Source organism: Chionomys nivalis, chromosome 1 (genome assembly GCF_950005125.1).
Source record: "Chionomys nivalis chromosome 1, mChiNiv1.1, whole genome shotgun sequence".
In the NCBI taxonomy this organism is placed as follows: Eukaryota; Metazoa; Chordata; class Mammalia; order Rodentia; family Cricetidae; genus Chionomys; species Chionomys nivalis.
In genome coordinates, this window is record NC_080086.1 from 188,823,769 (window position 1) to 188,850,226 (window position 26,458).

Below are 26,458 nucleotides of genomic sequence, written 5' to 3' on the forward strand. Positions count from 1 at the left end.
GCAGGGGCGGGGGTGGGGGAGTAACAAGTTACTGTTAAGGAGATCTCTGTTAAACTAACAATATTTCTGTGAAGAAAATCTATAAGCCAGGGTATTGGTTAATGTCTATAGTCTCCTTCCCTTCCTTTGCTGAGTTCTAGGCATTACAGTGCTGATCTGAAAAGTATGGGAAGGGAAAAATGGATGGAAGTTAAAGCTGCTCAGTAGGTCTCTATAGAACACAAATATGAGAGGCTAGAGAGGTAGCCATTGGTAAGCATGCATAAAAGTCCTGGATTTGATGCCCTGCCCTGCAGAAACTCTCTAAGGTGCAACTTGCCTGTAATTCTGGCATTCAGGGTGGAGGCGGAAGGTTCAAAAGATCAAGGTCATTCTTAACTTCTGTCAAAGACAAAACAAACAAACAAAACAGCTATAATACCAGACCTTTTCTCAAGCACTTACCCTCATCCCCATCTAGTATCCATGCTTAAATGGAAGCATGAAGCCACTTTTTAACAAACCTCCATGCCTTATTTAATAAAGCCCAACTTTGCTTTATAAAAGAACACAGCAACAACAAAAGGTGACAAATGATTGAGAACTCTCAGGCATTGTTCTGAAGTCCTCACATCCATTGCTTCATTTTATCCTCACAACCCTGTGAGTAAATAGTTAGTATTTTCATTTTACAGACATAGAAAGTGTCAGGAGATGTACTTTTTATACACAGAGAACACTGAGATAAAATTAAAAATTTTAAGCCAAAAATTTTAAGTGGTATGAATCATATACATCTGAATTTAATCCTTAAATCCAGGATCTACCCTCAGAAGCTCTTGGGTCAGTAGATCTGAGGTTAGTGGATGGTACTTTCTGTTTCTGATTCTGAGATGGGCTGCTGCAGCTCTTTTGGAGTCCATGCTTGAACCACCACTGCACTGATGAAGGTAAAGTTCTCAAGGTCTCAGGAATTTCGAGACTGTGCTTACTAGGATGATGTTTCCAAGAGTAGCATCACAGCCCTTTTCCCTATTTCCTGTGAACACCACTGATAAGATCGCTCCCCATTGGGGATCCAAAACTGAAACCATAAAACAGGTTGAAGTTCCTGCTCTGTGATGGTTAATTATAAAGGATCCGAACCCATGTAGTTTCATCGGATCTGGAGTACGTTATATTTGTAAGCCAACGAGACTATTTATAGCATTGGAATTTTATAAAGATTATTTAATACAGATGGACGTACTTTGCAACTAAAATCATACATTGCAACCATCACATGAGAACCCAGATGTTAGCCTCAGGTCCACACTGAAGAATTAAAAGGAAGGAAAACAACAGAGGCTGTAGAGGAGAAATTATACAAGACTCACTGCTGGCTTCTTGCCATACAGGATTGGAATACATGATGGAGAACAGCCATTCTTCCTGTGACCCAGGTACTATTCCCTCTGCCCTTCCTTGCTTTTCTGTTAAACATGATTCTATTTTAACAAGTGTTGCTTCTCTGAATTCACTGATCTGGGTGAACCTTTTGGCATGGAGCACATAGACTTGGCCTGCAAAGAAGGTTGCAGTGGAGAACATCTATTCCAGGTGTTAGGACCATTAGACTATCATCAATAACCATAGCCTGAAATCTCATGACTGTAATTTGATTCCTAGGTGACTGTCTTATGTCCAGATGTTTGGTTGTGGAAGTGCCAGGTGTCAGGGATTGGGTACTGTCATGCATTTAGAGGTCAGAGGAAAACTTGCAGGGCTCAGTCTTCTCCTTCTACTATGTGGGTTTGGGGCGTAGAACTCAGGTCATCAGGCTTGGAGGCAGACACCTTTACTGGCTGAAGCATCTCATTGCCCTCCCAACTTAAGAAAAAAGGAGACAGACAGACAGACAGAAAGACAGAGAATGAATAAATAAATAAACTTGGTCCTTCACAATTTTAGATTCTTTTGATAACTTTCATAAGATTAATATAGGTGAGCTTCAAGGGAAGAAGATTAGGAAGACAATACGTCAAAAAATAGTCATATGCTAACTTAGAAAAAGGAAAGATTAAAATATCAATGGACAGGGTCACCTCCCTCACTACTATGTGGTACCCTATAACGAAAGCAAGCCTCAGACAGAAAGCTATTACTCAATATCATCAGGGAGACATGTAACAGTGCTCAAACAGGACTTTGTGGAAGTACTAAGAATAGATGTATGCATTCATTCTGAAAGTTTTCATGCAGCTAGCAGAAGATTAAAATTTTGTTTAAATCAATTCACTTCAAGTGTCTAGTTCTATTTTTTAATTAATTTTTTCATTCAATATGTTTTAATCATGTTTTCCCCTCCTCCAACTCATCCCAGATTCTCCCTACCCACACAACCCCATGTTGGTTCTCTCTCTCTCTTTTCCTCTTTCTCTCTCCCACCTCAACAAAAGAACAGCAACAGCAACAACAACAAAAATCTAAGAAACCCCACCCTCAAAAAAAAAAAAAAAAGAGAAGGAAATAGCCCTTTTGTTTTGTGTTGGCTAACTACTGGGCATGGGGCTTACCCTGGAGTGTGGTTATATATCCAGTGACACTCCACTGGAAAACATTTACCTTCCCTTTGCCAGCAGGTATCAAATGCAAATAGTGTCTTTGTTAGGGGTGGGACTTTGTAGTTAGGGGTGGGACTTTGTATCCACTTCCCCATCTCAATTCTGAGACCCTGCCTGGTTGGTATCTGTGCAGGTCTTCTGTGTGCTGCCACAGTCTCTGAGTTCATCAGTGCGTCAATAATTCTGGGTCTGGAAGTCACTGTTTCTTTGGGGTCATCCATCACCTCTTCCTCATAGGTTGCCAACACTTGGTTGAGGGGATTGATTCTCAGGAAGGAAAAATCGACTGAGTGATATATTATAGCCAGGCACTTACCTTGAGCACTTGCTATTTCCACAAGAAAAAAATCCGTTCTAACCCTTCAGGCTAATTAATATAAGTGTAGTCTGTTGGGGAATATTATTTTCAGGTGTGTGACTTTTATTTATGCTGTATTTATCTCTGAGAAGCTGTGTTACTGTGCGTGTCTAAAAATACCTGATGGTCCTATTAAAGAGATGAAAGGGCAATAGCAAGGCAGGAGCTAGGTGGGGCTGGCAGGCAGAGAGTTTAAATAGAAGGAGAAATCTGGGAGGAGAAAGAGGACCAAGAGATCAAGGAGAGGAAAATATCAGGGGCCAGCCACTCAGCCATACACCCAACCATGGAGTAAGAAGGAAAGTAAGGGGGCTGAAGAGATGGCTCAGTAGTTAAGAGCTATGGCTGCTCTTCCAGAGGTCCTGAATTCAATTCCCACCACCCACATGATGGCTCACAACCATATGTAATGGAATCTGATTTCTTCTTCTGGTGTGCAGGCATACATGAAAGCAGAATGTTGTATACATATTAAAAAATAAATCTTTCTTCTTAAAAAAAGAAGAAAATTAAGATATACAGAACTGAGAAAGATAAAAGTGCAGAGGCAAAGGATAGTCAGGATAATTTAAGATAAGAAAAGCTGGCAAGAAACAATCCAAGCAAGGCCAGGCATTCATTACTAAGAATAGCCTTCTGTGTGTGATTTATTTGGAAGCTGGGTGGTGGGAATCCAAAAGAGTAAAAGATCATACAACAGTAATCAGATTTTATATAGTCACAAGGAAAGAGTACTTGCACATCCAACCATGCAAATTAACAACCCTGGACTGTACAGTTTAAAGATTTATGTACTTTCAAACACAAAATATTCTAAAGTATACAAAAGTGATAATTAACATCAAGAATGGCTTCAAGGTCACAAGGCCAAGGGTCATCTTTGAGGAAGAAGAAGAAGTCTGTTTTAAAGAGAGTCTTAGTACTGAGCAGCACAAAATAGCTAGTGCTATTTAACTAGAAATAGCTGACTGAAGTAGGAAATAAACCTATAGGATATTTGGTAGCTCAAAGGGCTCCTGAGGATCTAGGTCTGGAAATCCATGGATAAAAACTACAAATGGATAATTAGTACATGAGGTCTATAATTGGCCATGAAACTATTCACAAATGATTTAATAGCCCATAAAATTGATTGAAAGCAAGTACCAGGGTTTTACTTGTCAAGGATGGGCATCTTGCATTGTGACATAACTAATAATGAATGCCAACTGCCATAACAGTCAAATTGCTCACTGCTGTCCACTCCAATCCTGCAGCTGAAACTTTTCTAAGCCATCCCACCCCCCACCCCCCCACCCCCCGGTGGTACTCATGACTAGATGAACAATTTCGTGGGGGACAAAGTCCTGAGTGAATGTGTATTTGTTAAAATGGGCATGATCATATCAAGAATCCCAGTGCTTCAGACCCATGGGAAAAGATGGACATTCAGCAAATCAGGCTCAGAGGAATGACAAAGTCTTTCTCTGGTTCAAGTACAGATGACTAAGAACTATTGACCTTTAACTAAAACAAATGTATACAAAAATTACCAGCCACAGCTTCCTCTTCTTGGATGACTATAACATGAAGCTGTTTATCTACAGACACCACCTACCTAGATTAGTTAACTCCTCCATTGTAAGGAGGCCACTTGTTTGTTTCCTGGCTGCCCAGACTCTGCAAATAATCACTCAGAAACTGTATTAATTAAATCACTGCTTGGCCTATAAGCTCTAGCTTCTTATTGGCTAGCTCTTACATCTTACTTTAACTTTCAATTATTTTATATTTTACCTCAAGGTTCATGGCCTACCAGCAAGGTTTCAGCATGTCTGTCTCTGGTGGTGGCTCCATGGCTTCTCCTTGACTCTGCTTCCTTTCTCCCAGCATTCAATTTAGTCTTCCTTGCCTATCAACCCTATCAGGCCAAACCAATTTCTTTATTAACCAATGGTAGTCACAGCATACAGAGGGGAGTCCCACATCACTCCAGCATACAGTAAGTATACAATAAGTCTACTCCCTTGTTCAGAGGTATAGAGTAAAAGGCTGACATGTGTTTCCATAAGAATGTGTGCCCTACCTGATCCCAGCTTTTCTATAAGTGTATCTGTGTGTCTGTCCTTTCTTTACTCTGTTATCACTCACATAGGGTCAAGTCTGAAACCCAGATTGAAGCACAAGTATTTGTCATTTCAACTTCTGGTGGGAGTTTCTGTAAAGTGGTTTCAGATGGTGGGTATAAAGCAAATAAATGAAAAACATTTGAAGCATCCACAAAAGGCATGCAGAATTGGAAGTAAAGACAATGTCTCTGAGGAGCAGGGTCAAAAGTTATGGATTTGGTAGTCCGGTTAGGAGGTAGAATTAGAGTCTAAAGGGATTCTAAGTCAATCTTTTTATTTCCATGTGTGAAATATGAATCAGAATGTGGTTCAGCTCTATAGATGTAGTGACTGTCACAAGCCCCTAGACTTATTAAATGAAAACAATGAAATTTACACTTTATTAGTGTTGTTAGACATTTTGGAGGACTTCATGTAGGGTGCCATTTGTTACCAGGGAAATTGGGGTTCAATTTTGGGTTCTTAGTCTTGTCAATAAAAGAGTGGGAAAGTGGATTCAGAAGCTCAAGGACAATTTTGTTAGTGTTTGAGAGGAAACAACAGGCAGGCAGTCCGTGAATCTTGGTGGTTACTAGGAGGAAGGGTATGGGCAAGACTAAGAGAGAAAGTCATGTCATTTAAGTCAGGAGGACATGCTCAGGAATGGAGGTCAGCATGCAGCCACATGAGTGCAAACAGTTCCATGGCCATAGGAGGATGGCTTCAGAGAAAGAGTGAAAAGCCCCAAATGTCAGAGAGAACATGCTTAGGCTTTTGCCAGGATCAAAAGGAAAAGGTAGAAAAGAGAGGAAAACTCTTAACTAGAAGAGCAGGCAAGCTACATGGCAGAGGCTGTGCAAGCAGCTGAGATTTCTGGGAGGGAAAAATGCATTATCTCAGTCAGAGGATAATTATTCCTCCTCTCTCCTTAGCATGGCAGCTTTCCTGAGGGATGGATTTTGGCCAGATAATAATAGACAGGCCTAGCTCTGTTGACTCCAAAGGGAGAAGCCATGGTATGGAATCCTCCAACCTTTGAAGGAGATCAGAATCTTAAGTCTCCAACCAGGGCCAGATGTAGATTTCATTCTTTTGACCAGGAGGAAATAGCGTTCCCTTAATGTGTCTCAACAGAGCCCTAATGTTCAATGGTCTCAAGGCGACTATAACTTTAAGGGACAGAGGGAAAAAATACACAGATAACACTAATATAAATTAAGTGGTGAGAACTAGTGAGGGCCAATAGTATTTGATTGATTTGTTTTAAAAACATTACAACGCTAACTCTGTATCAGGAACTAAGCTGATGTAACAGTGAGCAAAACTGGACTTGGCCCTACATTGAGGAAATGAGAGAAAGCAGAGTGCAGAGCAGGGGAGTGCGTGGGAGCTTATGATGAAGGTGAAGAGTACACAATTTGTCTGCATTGATGTCCCCCCCCACCAGCAGTGCTTCCTCCAGGCCAGAACACCAGGCAAGCAAGGCAAGCACTCTACCGCTCAGATAACACCCACATGCCCTATTTAAGGATTTTGAGCTTTATCTGAAAGGCTAAGCCACCTAAAGATTGTAAGGTATTTTTAAAGCGTACATTCTCCCTAAATCCACACGAGAACTTGTAGGTTAGATGCTATCAGTATTTGTTTACCTTTGAGAAGGCTGGGGCTTTGAAATGGTTTGACCTCACTGAGAGCTGCAAGCCATAGGAAATGGAAACAGAAGGCAGGCAGAAAGGAGGAGCTTTTGGAAAGGAAAGGGGGCTTCATGCTTTTTAGCTTGGCCCAGCTTTATTCGTGCTTCATTCAGAACCTGGTCTTCAGGGCCAACTGTGCATTCCCTTGTAAAATCTAGTTTTTAGACAAGAATGCTTTGAAGTCAGTTTCCCTAGAGTATTCTTTCTCATCTTCCCGTCTTCTAGGTAACCCTTGCTCTTTCAGCAAGAATGCTGTTAGACCTTAGTCACTGAGTTGTTCCCTAACGCCGTTTTCTTTTTGGGATTCTCTATCCACCCACGCCTTCCTATGCTCTGCTTCTCATCTTTAAATTCCCACTTTTACAAGCTGGATTTTGATTAGAAACCATTATCTCCCCTTCCACTTCAAGATGGAATTGTACTGGTCACTGTACTTAATGGCCATTGTTTTAAATAAAGCCCTCCTAACAAGGTGTTCTTACAGGTGTTGGATATATTTTTTAAAAACTCCAACCTGGTCTACAAGAGCTAGTTCCAGGACAGGCACCAAAACTAAAAAGAAACCTTGACTCGAAAAACCAAAAAAAGAAAAAAAAAAAACCTCATTATATGAACACATTGTTTCCCTGAATATTTACAATCTTGTGAGGAAGGTTTTGTTACCATTTTATAGACGGAGAGACCAAAATTGTAAGCAGATTTCAACCCCTAAGATTACCCTTCACCACAGCAACTGTGTGTGAAATGTGGCTCCCAACAGCACGACCATGTGAATTCAAGGACATCAGAGTGCAAATTAAAATCATCAGTGGAGTTTGAAAGTCCTTCAGAGCCTGGGAGAGATAGGGCTGTAGAACAAAGATGTTCAGGATGTGGATCAATGGGACGGGCTTAATTTAAAAAGCAGGTTGGTTATCATATGCAAAGCCATAAATTATACCATCTATATGAAAGAGCAGCAACGCCTTCTGTATATATTTGCAGTCAACTTGCAACTGTCCCACCCAAGCTGGTCCACTCTCGGTCCACTCCAGGCGGTGACCTAGCGGCTTTAAGGGCCTGTTCTCCCGTGGTCTTCTAGTTTCCTACTCTTGCTGCTAACCCCCGATGGGAGGTAAAGCAGGACCCAGGCTGGGGCCGCTGGCTTCCGTGCAGCGCTGGGCGCACCTGCCTGGCTGAGGCTCGCGGCGGGGCGTGGAGAGCCGCAGGGAGGCCGGGCCAGGGAAAGGAAGCGCGCGACGCGGCTTGACCCTGGTGGCGATCCGTACCGCCCGGAGTCGTCGGCGGCAACATGGCGGTCGCGTTCCTACTAGAGAAAGTTTCTCCCGAGGCCGTGCAGTGCGACTGAGGGCGGTCTCGGTCTCTCGTCCACACCGCTTACCCCCGCCGGGTGCCGATTCGCAGTCAGACCCCTACGCCCTTTTGCTTTGCAAGCTTCGCCGCGGACGGAGCGAGGGTCGGGGCGATCGCCGGTCAGGTAAGTGGCTTCGGAGCGAGGGCTTGGGCGCCGCCCCGGCCCCGCCGCCCCGGCCAGGCCCCGCCCCGCCGACCTCCGGGCGGGAGCACTGTGAGCCGGCGGTCGCCAGGGACGGTGACCCTGGGTGTCCCTCGTCACCCCACCCGGGCCACGCGTTGTGTCGTCTCTCGGAGCCAAGGGGTGAAGAGCCAGCGTCCCGGCCCCATCTCTCCCCGTCTCGCTCGCTCGAGGCCTAAGGAGCCAAGTTACTCTTACTGCTCAGAAGGGAGGAAGTTAGACTCTGGGTTGCCTTTCTTCTGGTTAAGAGGTCGGTCTAAAGAGTTGTTGGCAGGAACTCAGAAAAGCAAGATCGTAGTTCTCCAACCCTGACTTCTCAGCGTGGTTCTTTCAGGTTTTGATACTTCCTCTTGATGGGACGGAAATAGATTTCCACTGAAAGCTCATGAAAGGGATACAATGTGTCTCGAAGCCCAGTGCCTTAGAGAGGGCACCCGGAGAGCACTTTCTGTTTTGGAAGAACTGTGGTGAATTAAGTGAAGGCAGGAGTAAAGCTGAAATTAGTAGTGGCGTATTAGTAAACTTGATTTTATCCGCGTTAGTTAAGTAGTGATTTCTGTACTAGTCCTTTTTATTAATATATACAAATTGAATGTAACTTGATTACAGACTTGTAATCACTGAGCGTGCATTGCGTGCATTGTGGAAGTCGAATCTCACCGGACACCTTGGGACCTAGTGAGGAATGCAGACATAAAACAAATTTTTATTTTTTCTATTTCAGAGGACATGCAGGAACCATCTGACTAGTGAGAGGTGATTCTTCTAAGAAAATTATTTAAGCCCAGACCTGAAGAGTTTGACAGATGAAGGCAGTTAGTACTAGGAGGAGGAAAAAGAATTTTGTCCAGAGAGCGCATGGGTATTTATTTAGTTCATAATCGAAATGTCATTTGTTTGGAATTCAAAGTAAGAGGAAGAGCAGTAACAGAGGATGTGGGAACATTATTCTTATCCTATGTAGAGTACTTTTCAAAGTCACTGAAGGAGTCTAGACTACAGTACTATGAGGGATGAAAAGCCATTAGAGAATTTTACATACCGTAGTAACATGGTAAAATTTGGTTCTAAAAACACGCTTTCCAGCTGGGTCATGGAAGTGAATGCCTATGATCCCAATGGGAGTCTGGGGTTCTCTGTGAGTTTAAGGCCAGCCTGGTCTACAAATTGAGTTCCAGGACAGCCTGGGCTGTTACACAGAGAAATCCTTTCTCGTAAAACCAAAACCCAAGTCAAACAAAAAACACACTTTCTATAAGAAGGGCAAGAGACATTCAAGCATGAGAGCATGGTGCTTTGGGGGATAAGAAGTAAAAGAAGTGTGAGAGAGATGCCAAGGAGAAAGAAGAATCAAGAGCCCCCGAAGATTAAATAGTGGGAGAGAAGTGTGAAATAAGGTGAAAGTAGTATACAAGATTGAAGGTTGGGGTTCAAGCCCAGGCCCCCCAATTACTAAGCCTGCTTCCTGAGCCATATCCCGAGCTTGAGAATTTTTAAAAATGAACTTAACAGTGCCTTACTAATTGACTCCATTGTGTTTTGTTTTTATTTGCTTCTGGAATATTCCATGAAATCAATAGGAAAGGCAGCTCAACTGAAAAGAATTATATTGCTGTTTTTTTAATTTGTTTTAATTTCTAGTACCGGCTATCATTTAAAGAAAGTCAGAAAGGGCAAAGACTTTTAAAAATACGTGCCATAAGAATGTGATTACATAATATTCTGTGATGCAGCCGTATTGTCTTTTATTTAATTATATAATTAAGATATGGAAGTAATTGAGATTGCTCAAAGCCTAGGGTTGGGATTTGAGCATCCAAAAGATGGGTTGAAAATGAAGAACTTAGATGACAACCAAGGAGAAACCACTGACTTAGGAAGAAAATTTGGATCCTTGGACTTTAGAAGCCAAGGAAAGGAGATTTTCAGATGATAGTACTCAACACTGTCAAGGTTTTAAACAAAATGGGCAGGATCCTTCAAAGGTTCTATTGTATTCAGGAATTTGCTGATCATTCCAGAAGTTGGCAGAGCATTTACACTGAAAGAATTATACTGTTCAGTGTTTTGAAATGAGTGTATTAAACATCCAAATGTAACTGTCAAGAAGGAAGAAAATTGAATATGGCAGAAGTGATGGGGAGAACAAAGATTACTTTTTTCTCTTTACCCCCTTGTGTAGTAGTTTTTAAAAAGCTGACCTACAAATGCTTTAGTACTAATGAATAAAGGATAAGTGAGAGTTTGGAGAAAATGAAATTCTATGGCAGGAAAGATACACAAAGGAGAGGTTCTTGTTTTGACTGGCATTCAGATATACAGATAGAGGTGGATTTATTTGAAACTTAAGTTCTCATTTGATGACCCTGCAGGAAGCAGTTGTGTAGTAAAAATCCAGTGAGATGTTGTTGTGGGAGGCTGCTTGGCAGCTTGTTCATTTCCCAGCCACTCAGACTCCTGAAATATCCACACAGAAACTGTATTAATTAAATCACCGCTTGGCCCATTAGCTCTATTTAGCTTCTTATTGGCTAACTTTTACATCTTAATTTAACCCGTTTCTATTAATCTGTGTATCCCCACGAGGCTGTGGCTTACCAGGTAAAGCTCGGGTATCTGTCTCCTGTGAGGCTACATGGCTTCTCTCTAACGTCACCTTCTTTCTCCCAGCATTCAGTTTGGTTTTCTCTGCCTACCTCTATTCTCCTTTGTGCAGGCCCAAGACAGTTTCTTTATTAACCAATGGTAGTCACAGCATACAGAGGGGAATCCCACATCACCTCCCCTTTTGTTTAAATAAAAAGGAAGGTTTTAACTTTTAACATAGTAAAATTGCATGTAACAAGGAAGGTATCAAGCAAGAATTACAATTATAATATTTATAACTAATTTATCATTTAGCATAACTAAGGAAAACTATAATTATAACTATGTATTCTTCAACTCCATCAAAGACTCCAGAAGGATATATTACCTACGTAAACAAAAAGTGCATTGTAAGCAACTTCCAACACTCTGAAATTCCATCTTACACCTATAAGAATGGTCAGTATCAAAAACAGTGATGACAACTTATGCTGGAGAGGTGGGGTAAAGGAACACTCCTGCATTGCTGATGGGAATGCAAACCGGTACACCTCTTGGATATCAGTGTGGTGATTTCTCAGAAAATTAGGAAACAACCTTCCTCAAGACCCAGTAATACCACTTTTGGGTATGTATTCAAAGGATGCTCAACCGTACCACAAGGACATGTGCTCAACTATGTTCATAGCAGCATTGTTTGTCATAGCCAGAAACTGGAAACAACTTAAATGCTCCTCAGCCAAAGAATGGATAAAGAAAATGTGGAGTACCTTTTTCTCTGTTCCATTTACACAATGGAGTACTACACAGCAGAAAAAAAATGACATCTTGAAATTTGCAGGCAAATGGATGAAGCTAGAAAACATCATTTTGAATGAGGTAACCTAGACACAGAAAGACAATTATCATATGTACTCATAAATAGTTTTTAAACATAAAACAAAGAAAACTAGCTCACAAATCACAATCCCAGAGATCCTAGACAACAATGAGGACCTGAAGAGAGACATACAGATATCTAATCTACATGGGAAGTAGAAAGAGACAAGATCTGAGTATAGAAAATTATTAAAAAAAAAAAAGTAAATCATTTTAAAAGTGAAACAAAGTCTTTAAAGAGACCGAGTACAGACAGTCATAGATTAAAGGAGTAAAGATAATAAAATAAATACTAAAGAGAAATAAAGTAAAAACAAATAAGCCACATAAAATGGAATGTGCACAGTGATTATGTATATTATTGTGTTTTCCTTGAATTTTTTTGATTGTGAAGGAGCTAAGTACCAACATATATACTTTAAAAGTATCTTGTCTTGAAAATTTGAGTCTAAGGATATGTTGCTTTGGAAAAGAGGTTCTGCTTTTGTTTCCACAGAACCTGTGAAATTCTTCAAGACTAATGTGGTTTAATGAACAAAGACCTTCCCTGAAAAGTCACCATAAACACTCCCAAAAATTACTTCGCCCAATAAACAGCAGAAAGCAATTTGTAGAGAACTACACCCAAATTCCCAAATATTGATTATAAATGTTTGTTTATATAAATGTAAAGGGGGGATATGCTATAGAGATACTCATTGGTATGGATCTTGTTCTATTGATATAAATTTTAGGTCAATTTTGTTATATGTATATTTCTGCTCTGATTAAGGTATTCTGCTTGTGCAGCTCATTTAAAAATGTAATGCATAATTAAGAAATGCAGGTTAATACATAATCATCTATAATAGTCAATCTTGGCATGTTAATTAGGTTTTCTAGATATATAGAGATATATTTCAGTTAGTTAGGTACTCTTCAAACCTTTCAGAGACTTCCAGAATATGGCATTGTAGTGGGAGCTGTGGGCGTGGCTGGGGCTGACTCTGTGGTACTGGCTATTGGCTCTGCCCCATCCATCTTGGCATGTTTGCTGTCTCTAAGAGCCATTCTCACAAACCCCATTTAAATGCTCCATAGCTGGGCCTCCCGAGAAAGAGAGTTGTTTGTGCTGGTGAACCAGGAAGCCAGCACTTTTTTTTTTTTTAAAGAAGTTGCACCGTTTTTACTGCACCTTTCTAAAAGTAGCTGTGGTGCCCCTGCTTGCCACAAGCTCATCTAGAAAAAAAAAATGTGGTTACCAAGAAATTGTGCTGAACAGTGTCAAGTAAGCTCTCTCTCGGGTTTTAAGTGGATTTTAGTTAGCCACATTTGCACCAATTTGTTGTGGGAAGCTGCTTGGCCTCTTGTTTGTTTTCCAGCTGCTCAGACTTTTGAAATAACCACACAGAAACTGTATTAATTAATTCATTGCTTGTCCCATTAGCTCTAGCTTCTTATTGGCTAACTTTTACATCTTAATTTAACCCATTTCTATTAATCTATGTATCACCATGAGGCTATGGCTTACCAGGTAAAGTTTGGGCATCTGTCTCTGAAGCTACATGGCTTCTCTCTAACGTCACCTTCTTTCTCCCAGTATTCAGTTTAGTTTTCCCTGTGTACCTCTGTTCTGCTCTGCGCAGGCCTACGACAGTTTCTTTATTAACCAATGGTAGTCACAGCATATAGAGGGCAATCTCACTTCAAGATGTAGGTGTCAACAGTTGAGAACAAAGAGGTTTGAATAGTCACAGAGTGAGAAAGATTGTTGACCAGAGCTGGAGAGATGACTCTACCATTAAAGCTAGGCTAACAACCAAAAATAGAAGAGTATTGACTAGGAAACACAGAAGAGGTGTCTCATGATTGTAGAGTGGTACCTTTTTAGCACAGTGTGTGAAGTTTTCTCTCTCTAGTAGTGCTTATACTTACCCCATATTATACCATCAATATTTTTAGTCTTTCTCTCCCTACGTCCTCTTATCCCTCTCCTTCCTCTCCCCCATGCGTGTGGTATAGTATATTTTATAAAACTTTTTTGCAGTCTAGATTTTATCAGTTCCTTAATAATTGAAAAATCCACAATATACAAAAAACCATTTTCATTAATTTTACATAGTAAGAAGTGTTTACATGAATACGTTATAGAGGAAAGTTGGTTTGAATACCTAATAATTAGATTTTAAAATAAAAATATGTTTTTGAACCTAAAAAAAGTAGAAAAAGTAATGGCATTTGAAATATGCTAGTGGTCCTAAGATTGTTCCAGAAACATTTTTCTCTGGCCAAATGCTTCTTGGGGGTTAATTCTAAGTTATCTCATGGTTCTGTTTGAGTGTATCTTTTAGTGGACCCCTCTTAGGGTGCGTGTGTGCTTGTTGCTGTGATTCAAGCCTAATGCCTTGTACATTTTAGGAAAGCCCCATAGTACTGATACCCACCCCAGACCATGAACTATTTGTTTTCTGAATGTTTTGAGTATTGTATGACCATAAGCTATTGCAATAGTCCAGATCTTACAGTACACTGGAAAACATTGAAAAGCTACCTAGTGGATAGTTCAGTAGTAATTCTTTTTTATATCTATTTGTGTGTGTGTGTGTGGTCAACGTGTGTGCATGTATCAGAGGATAACTTGTAGGAGTTGGTTCTCTTGGCATTATGAATCTCAGAAACTGAACTCATGTAAATCTTCATAATTGAGCTTATCTCAATCTGTATTTTAAGTGAAACTTATGGAAACCCTTAAGTTTGAAATAGTTATTTGGGTCCTAACAAATAATTGCTGTAGTGTAGCGACTTTTTGAAAAAGTAGACTTGAAGTTCTCTATTTTCTTTACCATGACTTGGTAAGTATTCCAGTATATGGGTTTTGAGTAATAAGTTTAGCAGTTGATTTTCTACATAGATAGTATTTAGATTTGAATAATAAGTGATAATTCAAGTAATTTATTTTTATTTTGGTAGGAGCAAATGTACTAGAATAAGGGCACAGCTTTAGGTACTGAGTAACCTTAATAGAGTTAAATTTTACTTTTAGCTAAGTTTATTAGCTGAACCATATAAAGACTGAAATTTTATAGTATTTTTAGAGCTGTCTTGTAAAGAGATGTAGGAGATTAAGACAACAGTAGTGGTTGACATCTCTGTGTACTAGTGTTTTCAGTAGAAGGACCAATGAAGCCCTTCACTCCATTTAAAAGCTGAATAGCATTTTGTTGTGTCATAGCCAAGTGCTATGATATAAGCCAAATTGAATATTTATATAGGAAAAGATTAGGCAAATTCAGCATTAACATTGATAGAAAGACTCCTCTGATACTTAGTGATACAGTCTTAACAATATGAGTGAAATCATGGGCATTTTCCTTGTGTAACTTTCAGAATTTGTAAGCCATAAAACATTATTGTTAAGATATATGCAATAAGGCTTTGAACTGGATTTCAGAAAAAAACCTCTATTTTTTTCTCATTTGTTTATGTAGTATGGCCCAGCAGTGGTGGTACATGCCTTTAATGCCTGTCACCACTGTGGAGGCAGATGCAGGCAGATCTCAGAAAAAACAAAACGGGGGGGGGGGGGCATTTATCTAGTATAAAGAAGATGACACAAAATAATGTATAAAATTAACTGAAATATTTTTTCTTCTCCTTAGGTCACTATAAAGCAAACCAGAGAAAATGTTGGCGTAGGAGCTACCACCACATGTGATTTGTTGAATGAAGTACAAGAAGTGAATTTTGTGACGTGTGGGAAACCCCTGCATTGACAGATTACATGTGTAAATCACTGCGTTACTGCTTTAGTCATTGTCTCTATCTAGCAATGACAAGGCTGGAAGAAGCAAACAGAGAAGTGAACATGCATTCCTCCGTGCGATATCTTGGCTATTTAGCCAGGATCAACTTACTGGTGGCTATCTGTTTAGGTCTTTATGTTAGATGGGAAAAAACAGCCAATTCTTTAATTTTGGTGATATTTATTCTTGGCCTCTTTGTTCTCGGGATTGCCAGCATACTCTACTATTACTTTTCAATGGAAGCGGCAAGTTTAAGTCTCTCCAATCTCTGGTTTGGATTTTTGCTTGGCCTTCTATGTTTTCTTGATAATTCATCCTTTAAAAATGATGTGAAAGAAGAGTCCACCAAATACCTGCTGCTGACGTCTATAGTATTAAGGATATTGTGTGCTTTGGTGGAGAGAATTTCTGGCTATGTCCGCCATCGGCCCACTTTACTAACCACGGTAGAGTTTCTGGAACTTGTTGGGTTTGCCATCGCCAGCACAACTATGCTGGTGGAAAAATCTCTGAGTGTTATTTTGCTCGTCATGGCTTTGGCCATGCTCATTATAGATCTGAGAATGAAGTCTTTTCTAGCTATTCCAAACTTAATACTTTTCTCAGTATTGCTATTTTTCTCTTCATTGGAAATTCCCCAGAATCCAATTGCTTTTGCATGCTTTTTTATTTGCTTAATAACCGATCCTTTCCTTGACATTTATTTTAGTGGACTTTCAGTAACCGAAAGGTGGAAACCTTTTCTGTACCGTGGAAGAATTTGCAGGAGACTTTCGGTGGTCTTCATTGGAATGATTGAGCTTATGTTCTTCATTCTTTCAGCATTTAAACTCAGAGACACTCATCTCTGGTATTTTGTGATACCAGGCTTTTCCATTTTTGGAATTTTTTGGATGATTTGCCATATTATTTTTCTTTTAACTCTTTGGGGATTTCATACCAAATTAAATGACTGCCATAAAGTATATATCAATCACAGGGCAGATAACAATAGCCTTGATAGAATCATGGCATCCAAAGGGATGCGTCATTTTTGCTTAATTTCAGAGCAGTTAGTTTTTTTTAGTCTTCTTGCAACAGCAATTTTGGGAGCAGTCTCCTGGCAGGTAAGATCTTGTGTTTTACTGTTGTTCTTTGTTTATTTTCTTATGTCAATGCCAATAGAAGATTATTCTTAAAGATATTCTTAGATTATACTTAAAGACATACTGAAGATTATACTTTGAAGAGATAGTCAGAGTTACTCCTACTAGCCTAAACCCGTACCTGCCTTCTGTGGCTTTTGTATAGCATATTTATGGCATAACTTTTTTTCTTAAGATTTTATTTGAAAAGAAATTATATGTGTAGTACCATATCAACTTCTGAAATAAGGATTAGAAAATCTGAATTATAGACAAGAGAAAAATAGATTTTATGGTGTATTTTTTATCAAAAAATGTTTTATAACAATATGCTTATGGACATTCAAACTACACATTTAAGAGTTTGTGTTTGTAGTAATTTTTAAAGTTATATCTGTGTGATTTATGTGTGTGTCTATGCACATGCATGTGTGTGCCTATGTGCATGTATGTGGTCATATGTTTGCTCAGTCACTTTCACCTTTTCTTTTTCCTTCTCCTTTTCTTCCCTCCTCCTCCTCCTTTTTTTTTTTTTTTTTTTTTTTTTTTTATTTATTTTGGGAAAGGGTCTTTCACTGATTTGGCTATTCTAGCTGGCCAACCATTCCAGGGATCCTCCTGTCTCTATCTTCCCAGTACTAGGGTTGTAGACATATGCCACCACACCTGACTTTTTCCACGGGTTCTGGGATCCAGATCCCCATCTCCTCAGCTCTTTTGTCTACATTAGTCATGATGTAGTCTTCTTTCCTCCTGAGTATTTATTGAGGTTCAGCTAGACACGGTGCTAATGCTGTAGAGCTCGAGGCACCTTTGCCATTAAAAACGGAGGGAGAGCCTAACATGAAAAAGAGTTTGATTATAAACTGTCCATGATGTGACAAACTATATAATTTCTGCCTCAGGCTGGGAGGTGGGCATACAAGAGCAACTCTTCTTGGTTCAGTTGCTTTGCATCAGTTTGTTGCTGCTGCTTGATTTACAGGTGTGAGTGTTAAAGGGCTTTAGATACAAGCGCTTGCCTGGGCATGGTGCTTCTGTTCATTGTGGGCTTCAAGGAGCCTGTGAGGGAGTCAATAAGTGATGAAAACATCTTGGATGTTTTCTTAGGGTAGCTTGCCCACTTGCCAGAGTGAGGGACTTTCAGGACTATAATGATGTCAGAACTCTAGCAAGAATTTTCCTTTCTCTTCCCCTCCTCGCTCTGTTGGCCACTTTCCCAGTCTTAACTACTTTTTTATTGCCAAGTCAGCCTCATTCATTCATGATGCCTTTCGAGGTCATGCAGTTCTGTTAACCAGATACTTTCTCGGTCACTAGATTTTTCTGTTTTGCATATACCGGTGGTCTGCAAGTAAAGTGTACACACCAGTGGGAGCACACAAAAACTTTCTTAGGAATCTTTCAGCAAAAGTAATGTTAGGAGAATCAATCTCCAGGTTGATTGGTTGATCTCCATGGCAGTGTTTCCTAAGGTTGACCTGCATGACAAAATCACTCAAGTTAGCCTGCAAATAGTATCTCATCTGAGCTGTAAATTTACAGATCCCTAATGAAGATCTATTTCATTTAATGGGTGCATTTAAATAAATCATATTTTGCACCCAGTTTTGAGTTGGGTTATTTGTCTTAAGTTTAAGTGGTCTTTGTGTGTTTGGTACAAGTCTTTTATTAAAAGATTAAGGATTTAAAAATGTTCTTTTCACTCTGGCTTATGTTTTAACTTTCTTATTGATACTTTTTGATGAATAAACACTTTTATCTTTATAAAATCAGGTTATCAATTTTATGGACTGTGTATTTAGTATTTTATTCAAAAATCTGCTCAATTTTAGGTCTTCGAAGTTTTTTCTCCTTTCTTTTATTCCAGAGGCTTTTCCAATTTAGCCTTCACATTTTTATCTATGCTTCTTTTTAATTTCTTCTTTATAGTATAAAGACCTTAATTTTGTTTAGTTTACGAATATCCAATTGCTTCCTGAAGACTGGAGACTGACATTTACCCAACTGAATTGCCTTTGTATATATGTCTACCACAATTAAATGTAAATATGAGATTTCCCACATGACCTTTTTTTATTTTGATCTATGTCTTTTAGATAGAGTTATACTGTCTTTCAAGGTATTTTCTAATTTTTCTTGTATTTTTTTCTTTGACCTGTGAGTTATTTATATTTTTATTGTTTAAAATCCTAATATTTGTGAATTTCCCAACATAAGTCTTTTTTTTTTATTTATGATTTCTCTTTATGGTTGGAGGACACAATTTTATGATTTTAGTGTTGAGATGAACTGTTTATGACCTGGAGTGTTTTAGTCTGTCTTCATTTGAAAATAATCTGAAAAAGATTCCAGTACTGTTGAGCTAAGACGAGCTGGGTAGTGATTTTGTTCTTGTATTAATATCATTGATGATTTTCTGTCTAATTCTATCAATATTAAGATATATTAAAATGTGTATTTCCTCATTTAAGAAATTGTATGTGTGTGTAGGTGCCACAGAGGGGTGTTAGATTTCGTGGAGCTGGATTTGCAGCTGCTGTGAGCCGCCTGACATGGGTGCCAGGAACTGAATTTTGATTTTCTGCAAGAGCAGTAAGCACTCTTAACTGCAGCCCCTTAGTGGTTTCTTCTTACTTGTTTATTTTTTGGCTTTGTGTATTCAAGACCTGTTCCTAAATGTAGGAATAGATTTTAGAACTCCTGGTCCTTGATTTTTGTCATTGTAGATGACATAGTTCAGTAGTTTCAATAAAAATCCTATTACCTGCTTCCGAAGCTTAAAGTGTTAACTATAGAAAAAGCTTTCCAAGCTTTGTTCCTAACATCTATGTATTTGAGTCTTGTGGAGTTTTTTAAATAAAGTTCTGGAGACTGGAATTCAGTAATTTAAGGAAGAGCCTAAGATAATGCTTTGCTAAAGTCTTGAGGCAGTCCTGGTCAGCAATATACCTGTTAAGTGGTTTATTAATTTAGCTGTTCAAAACTAATTGTAAATCCTCCTGAATGTATTTATATTTATATGCTACTTGATAACTGTTGTCAATGATGTTGGAACTGTTCCTTGTGGGAAATTAGACTTTTCAGCTTAATTTTCATTTAATTGGCATAGAAAGCTTTCAAAATCTTTATTCTACCCAGTGTTCTATGAAATGTAATTGAGTATACTCAGAGGGAAAAAAATTAAAGAGCAGCTTTTCTGTACTCATCTGTCTATGAAATCTTTTTCTCTAACCCTCATTGATCCTGTTACCCTCCTCCCCGGCTCATACACCCTTGACGTCTGTGTGTGATCTCTCCTTGGACTTTTGCAGAAAAGCAAATATAACATTCATATGAAATATAATTTGGGAGGCTTCTACTGGATCTATCCAATTTCCAGTGATTTCAAGTGATTTAGAATCAGAAAATTATAGCGTAAAATGGAAACAGTAGAGGTCTTTGTTGGCTAAGACTATATTGGAGAGAATGACATTACCAATCCAAGTTTATTTTCAGCTATCTCAAATTCTTTAAATTATATTTTAATATATTTCTAAATAGAAATATTTTTACCTAAAATTTATAGTGTTCCTAATTCTCTCTCTCTCTCTCTCTCTCTCTCTCTCTCTCTCTCTCTCTCTCTCACACACACACACACACACACACCCTACATTTCTATAAGAATGATACCGAATGTTAAACTTCTTTTTTGTGTCTCATTAAGTTTTCCTTGAGCTAATTTCAACTGGAAAGCTTTCCTACTCATTGAATAGGTACAGACCTAACATGACAAGGAAAGACAAGAAATTACAGAAACTTAAACAGTCCAGTTTGTCAGTCATAGTCAGGACAGATGAAAATAGATATGGCATAACCCATGATTATTTTTTCTTTATGAATTTTTTATGTCATAGCTAAGAAATCTTCACAAAAGTGAAGTTTTTAAGTAGCTTTACTTCCTGTTAGTTCTTCTACTGTAATATTGTCAGAATGAATCAATAGTTCCATTCACAGTTAACTTTCATTAAAGAACTGGAATTTCACGTTAACTTCTGTTGTGGTTTACTCATAATCTCATTCTGCCTTTAAAATGCACCACTACAGCCATTCCTTTCCATAGTTTATATTATGTTCACTGCTTGCCATTTGCCTCTGTCTTTTAAACTTTTCCTTTAAATAAGTCAACTAGAAAGGCACAGCATCATAGTATAGCTTGTATTACTTTGAAGGGAATTGGCAATTCAACAGAAGGCTAAAGAGAGACTGCATCCCACTTAGAAGTATACCTCATGGCATTTTTTCTTATAGTTAGACATTCTCTCTGAAATCTTTCACTCTTAAATGCCCTTCCTTGCTAACCAATGTAATTTGAAGATTCCATGGAGATTTGGTGCTGCTTTTTGTAGAAGCCCTTTTTAAGGCAAACCAGAAAAGCCATTATACAGTTAATTTCACTGTATGTGAAAGAGGGACAATCCCTGATATGATAGAAGTTTTAATGTCAGCCTCACATTCAAAGAAGAGATGAGCTGCATTAATGTAGCATGAGTTCACTTCTAGTAAGATGGAAGGACTAGCCTTTCCTTCATTTGGCACAGGCACCAGGGAGCTTTGCAGACTGCTGCTGAATTACAAATGCACAGTATTCACATTTTTTGTTTTGTTTTGTTTCATTTGTTTGTTCCAGTTTAGAGCTATGTAGTCTAGGTTACAAAGGGGAGCATTATTTTAGCTCGAAGCTAAAGTGTTATCACTTTTCCCAGAAGACTATAAAATGTGATGGCCTGGTACATTGTGTGTTGCTGTGACAGTAACATGGAGCAGGTAATTTATAAAGAAACGACATTCATGTTTTTATAGTATGAAGGTTGGGAAGCTCAATTTCAATAGTGAAAGTTGAGATAGATGGATACATAGAGAGATGGACAGACAGACAGATAAATGCATGGTAGATGAATGGATAGGTTGGTGGATGAATGTAGGTAAAGGGCATGTTTCACTGCTTTGGATCCTTATAGAATAATCATTATTTCATTTGTGAAGGTCATTTCAGTTTTGTGTCCTTATGCCCAATAAACTTCACATTAGACTCCATTTCCTAAGATTGTTATATTGAGAGTTAAATTTCCAGAGCATTCTTTGGGGAAACATTGAAATCCTTCAGAGAAGTAGATGCTCTTTTCTCACTAAAACACCAAAAAATAATGGTCTGAAGAGTATTTTCTTCTGAAGTATGTATGTGGTACATTTTCTAACAGATAAATCCTGAGCAGTGCATCATGAACGCCATAGCGTATACTTTCAGAAATCTAGATTATATTTCAATCATTCCATCTGGGCTGTGGATGCAGTCAGCAGGCACAGACTGTGGACCTGTTACTGGGTAAACTTTGCAGCATACTTTTTAATATGGAGGAAATACAGGTAGTAAATATGTGAGCCACTAATAGTTATTGTTAGCTATGTGCTGTACATGATTATATGCCTGACAGTGCAGACTTGGTTACATGTTGCACAACAATGCATCAGTGTATTACACAATGTTACTAGACAGTAGGACATTTCTAGTTCCTTTATGATTTTATGGCACCGTGAATGGATAACTTGTTCACATGCACACAGATGGTGCATACGGTCCATAGTTGAACGAAATGTTACATTGTGCATAACTATTTTTTCTTCTTCATCTGGATTTCCAGCCTTTAAATGAGGACCATGTCGTGGTGCATGCTGTTAATTCTCAAACTCAGGAAGCAGAGGCAGGTGGATCTCTGAGAGTTCAGTACCAGCTTACCCAAATAATAAGTTAAAGTCAAGCTAAAACTACATCTAGAGACCCTTTTTCAAAAAACAAAGACAAAAAATTAACAAAAAAAACCCACTAAGCAATAAGAAAAAACTACAAGCTTATTCTTTACATTTTAATAAGACCTAGCATTTCCAAACTGTTCCCTGTGTGTCAGCTCTGTACTGTTCATGTATAAATATATTGAGTCCTCAAAATTATTTCTCTTATTGCTGTTCTTCTTTGCAGGTCAGACATGCTCTTGAGAGATTAGGATGCTTGGCTTCTACGAAGCCTCCACTCACAGCCTGCACTCTAATTGACCATTGTACAGTTTCATATGCTTTTAGACTTGGCAGGACCATAGAATTTACTTACTCCAACCGCTTTTGTTGATTATAGCAAAGCATAAGTTAGTAGATTTGCCTGAGTTCATTTTTATAACTGTTTTTACACTTATAAGGGTTGTGACTTTAATTTTTTTGTGTTTTTTCTCTCTTTTGAAAGTACACAGTGGCAGTATAGATTTCTAACTCTTCTTTCTCTCTTTTAGAAAAAAATTATTTATTTATTATGTATATAGTGTTCTGTCTGCATGTATGCCGACAGGCCAGAAGAGGGCACCAGATCTCATTATGGATAGTTTTGAGCCTCTGTGTGGTTTCTGGGAATTGAACTCTGGACCTCTGGAGAAGCAGTCAGTGTTCTTAACCACTGAGCCATCTCTCCAGCTCCAAGATTTTAATACTTCTATTAAGACTTTGATGACTATATATCAGTGTAGCATGATTACTAAAAACCCAAAGACTGAAATTGGGGTTCAATCTGAAAGTTAGAAAAGCAAAACAGTCACTGGCTCTTACCTCTTCCTCTGACCAAAATGGCGATCCTGCCTCCGGAATCTCAGAATGATAAACTGTTTGAGAGCTGTTTCTTCCTGTCTTATATTCCTCTCTAGTCCTGGGATTAAAGGCGTGCACCACTACTGTCCAGTTTCTATGACAAACTAGTGTTTCTATGGCAAACTAGTGTGACTGTTGGGATTAAAGGTGTGTATCACCACTGCCTGGTCTGTAAGGCTGACCAGTGGGGCTGTTTTACTCTCTGACCTTCAGACAAGTTTTATTTATTAAAATACAAATGAAATATCACTATACATCAAGATCTCTTAAGTAATATTTAAGCACTTAGATTTTTTTAAAAGTTCTCTAGATTTCTATTCTTTTACTTCTGATGACTTATTGTGTTTTGTTGGAGGCTGGAGAGATATGACATAGCTATTAAAAATGGTTACTATGTAACCATGAAGATCAGAGTTCTGGTCCCAACATCCACATAATAAATACAATGTCTCACAAACTCTAGCTCCCCCTCAAACTCCAGCTTCTGGGATCTGACTCATTCTTCTTGCCTTTTACATACAGTATATGTAATTGCACACACAAGTTCACATATACACACACAGATACAGGTACACATAAACTAAAAAATGTAAAAAGTTGAATCTTCCATTTAGTTGTTTTTAATTCAACAAGCATAAACATTTCAATAAACAAAAACATAAGGTCTTTTGAAGTTATGTGACAAGCATTACATAAGAAATATCTATAAGTTATATATCAGTTATGTAAGGTGTAGCATATTTACACTGAAAGGGTTTTAGATACCATTAAGCTGGCAAATGGGAATGTAAATTATATACAAATTAATGGCCTTACAGAAATGTTATATATCACATCTTTTAGTAAAGAATAGACCTATGTATACACACAAATACATATTCATGATGAAAAAACATTTTTAAAGATTTATTTATGTTTTGTCTTTGCTTTGGCTGCTTGCATGTTTGTGTACCACATGTGTGTCTGGTACCCGCAGAAGACAGATGAAGGCATCAGATCCCCTGAAACTGGAGTTATAGACTATTATGAGCTGCTGAATGGGTGCTGGAAATCGAAATAGGTTCCTCTACAAGAATAAGTGCTCTTAACTGTTAAGCCATCTGTCTAACCCCAATATTTGTGACTTTAGATATGTGTGTGTGTGTGTATAAAAAAGACTACTTGAAGTGATTTTAATCACTTATACATTTTTATATTTTTCAATATTCATAAATCGAGTCTTTATACTAAATAATTATAACTTGCTATATTTTATATAATTGAGAGTGTACCAAATTGGACAGTATATCTGTTCTTTCATTATGGGTAAATTTTCTACTTTTGACCAGATGAACCACTCCTTAATGTTGACATTTGTTCCTGTATATAGGCCATTACTTATGCAGCAGCAATGCAAGAATCTGATATGTGCCAATATTAAAAAGCAACAGTGTGGGATTAATTATCATCTTTATATTTTATTTCAACTTAAATGAGCACTTGCTTTTCCTGCTTTTTAGTTTCAGTTAATATTTAAACATGGCTTTTTAAAAATTTTCTGTCTTTTATGTGCTGCTTTAAAGGTATTTAAATGTTCATAATTTTTTTCCATTGTGATCTTCAATTTAGACAACTTGAGTTTGGGGTTTTTAAAAGGTAAACTATTATGTAAAAATGAAATTCATCTTTTAGCCTTAAGGTATTGATTTTCTTTTTTATTTATTTTATTTTTTTTAAATTTTTTTTTGATTTTCCTTTAGGTTTTATTCTCATAGTTTCTAGATTCTATGGGCTCCACATGGAATGGGGATAGTGAGTCCTTTCTCAAGCATACTCTTTGATAAAATAGTAGTAGTATTTGGAAAAACGATGCATATATTGCTTGAACATGAAGATGGTTTTTGTTTTGTACTCTTTCACATCAGAGTTGTTATATTTTTGTTTTAAGTTTGAATGGAATGTTATTTAACAAATTTTTAAAAATATATGCCGTGTTTTGCTACAACTTAGAGATGTGTTTAAGATTCATTTCTTCGGTAATTTATCCAGGTCTACAGATGTGTACATTTTCTTATTGTTTTCAGATTACCAGTTATTTGTGTCTTTGAATGCAGTGGTAAAAACTGAGTCAATACATATGTATGTAAATATACACAAACTATATAAACATTGTTTTGTTTTACCTTTTTTAGCCCACAAATGGAATCTTCTTGAGCATGTTTCTTATTGTTTTGCCACTGGAGTCCCTGGCTCATGGGCTCTTCCATGAACTTGGTAACTGTTTAGGAGGAACCTCTGTTGGCTATGCGATTGTGATCCCTACCAACTTTTGCAGGTATGGTGGTGTGCTGGAATTTAGTAACAACTTGGCTGTTAGAGTTCTCTTAGATTAATTTTCCCCACCTTTACTTCCAAACTGTAGTGCTCTTGCACTTCATCCTTGTCTATAAAACTTAAGTGATAGTGTCATTTTCAGGATTAAATATATTTTGATAGATATGTTTAGCTGTTTTTTAGCTAGGATCAGGAAATCTGGATGAGCTTTTAAAAGAAAGGCCCTTCCTTAAAAGGAGGATCTTTTGATGACAGCTTCTGTTTCCTTGCAGGTTATAGGTTTGTTTAAATTGTTCACCTGGTCTTCATTTAATTTTTTTTTTTTATTCTTTTTTACTTAAAATTTCCAACTGCTCCCCGTTTCCCATTTCCCTCCCCCTCCTCCCACATAATGCCCCCTCCCCCTGTTCCCCTCCCCCTATCCCCACTCCACTTCTCCTCCCCCTAGTCCACTCCCCCTCCCTCTCAATACTGAAGAGCAGTCCAAATTCCCTGCTCTACATGAAGACCAAGGTCCTCCCACTTCTATCTAGGTCCAGGAAGGTGAGCATCCAAACAGGCTACGCTCCCACAAAGCCAGTTCATGTATTAGGATCGAAACCTAGTGCCATTGTCCTTGGCTTCTCATCAGCCTTCATTGTCCGCCTTGTTCAGAGAGTCCAGTTTCAACCCATGCTTATTCAGTCCTAGTCCAGCTGGCCTTGGAGAGCTCCCAATAGATCAGTTCCACTGTCACAGTGGGTGGGTGCACCCCTCGTGGTCCTGATTTCCTTGCTCATGTTCTCCCTCCTTCTGCTCCTCATTTGGACCTTAAGAGCTCAGACGGTTGATCCAAATTGGGTCTCTGTCT

At 38.4% G+C, this 26,458-nt stretch overlaps 1 protein-coding gene across 1 annotated transcript in view; it reads left to right on the plus strand.

Moving 5' to 3' along the window:
• Nucleotides 1-7,990: 7,990 nt before the first annotated feature.
• Nucleotides 7,991-26,458, plus strand: part of Tmem168 (transmembrane protein 168) — a 39,441-nt gene continuing 20,973 nt past the window's right edge. Inside the window, exons 1-3 of the mRNA XM_057789659.1 lie at nt 7,991-8,198; nt 15,359-16,608; nt 25,467-25,609. Coding sequence (XP_057645642.1) covers nt 15,481-16,608; nt 25,467-25,609 — 1,271 coding nt within the window. The 5' untranslated portion in view covers nt 7,991-8,198; nt 15,359-15,480. The remainder of the gene's footprint in view (nt 8,199-15,358; nt 16,609-25,466; nt 25,610-26,458) is intronic.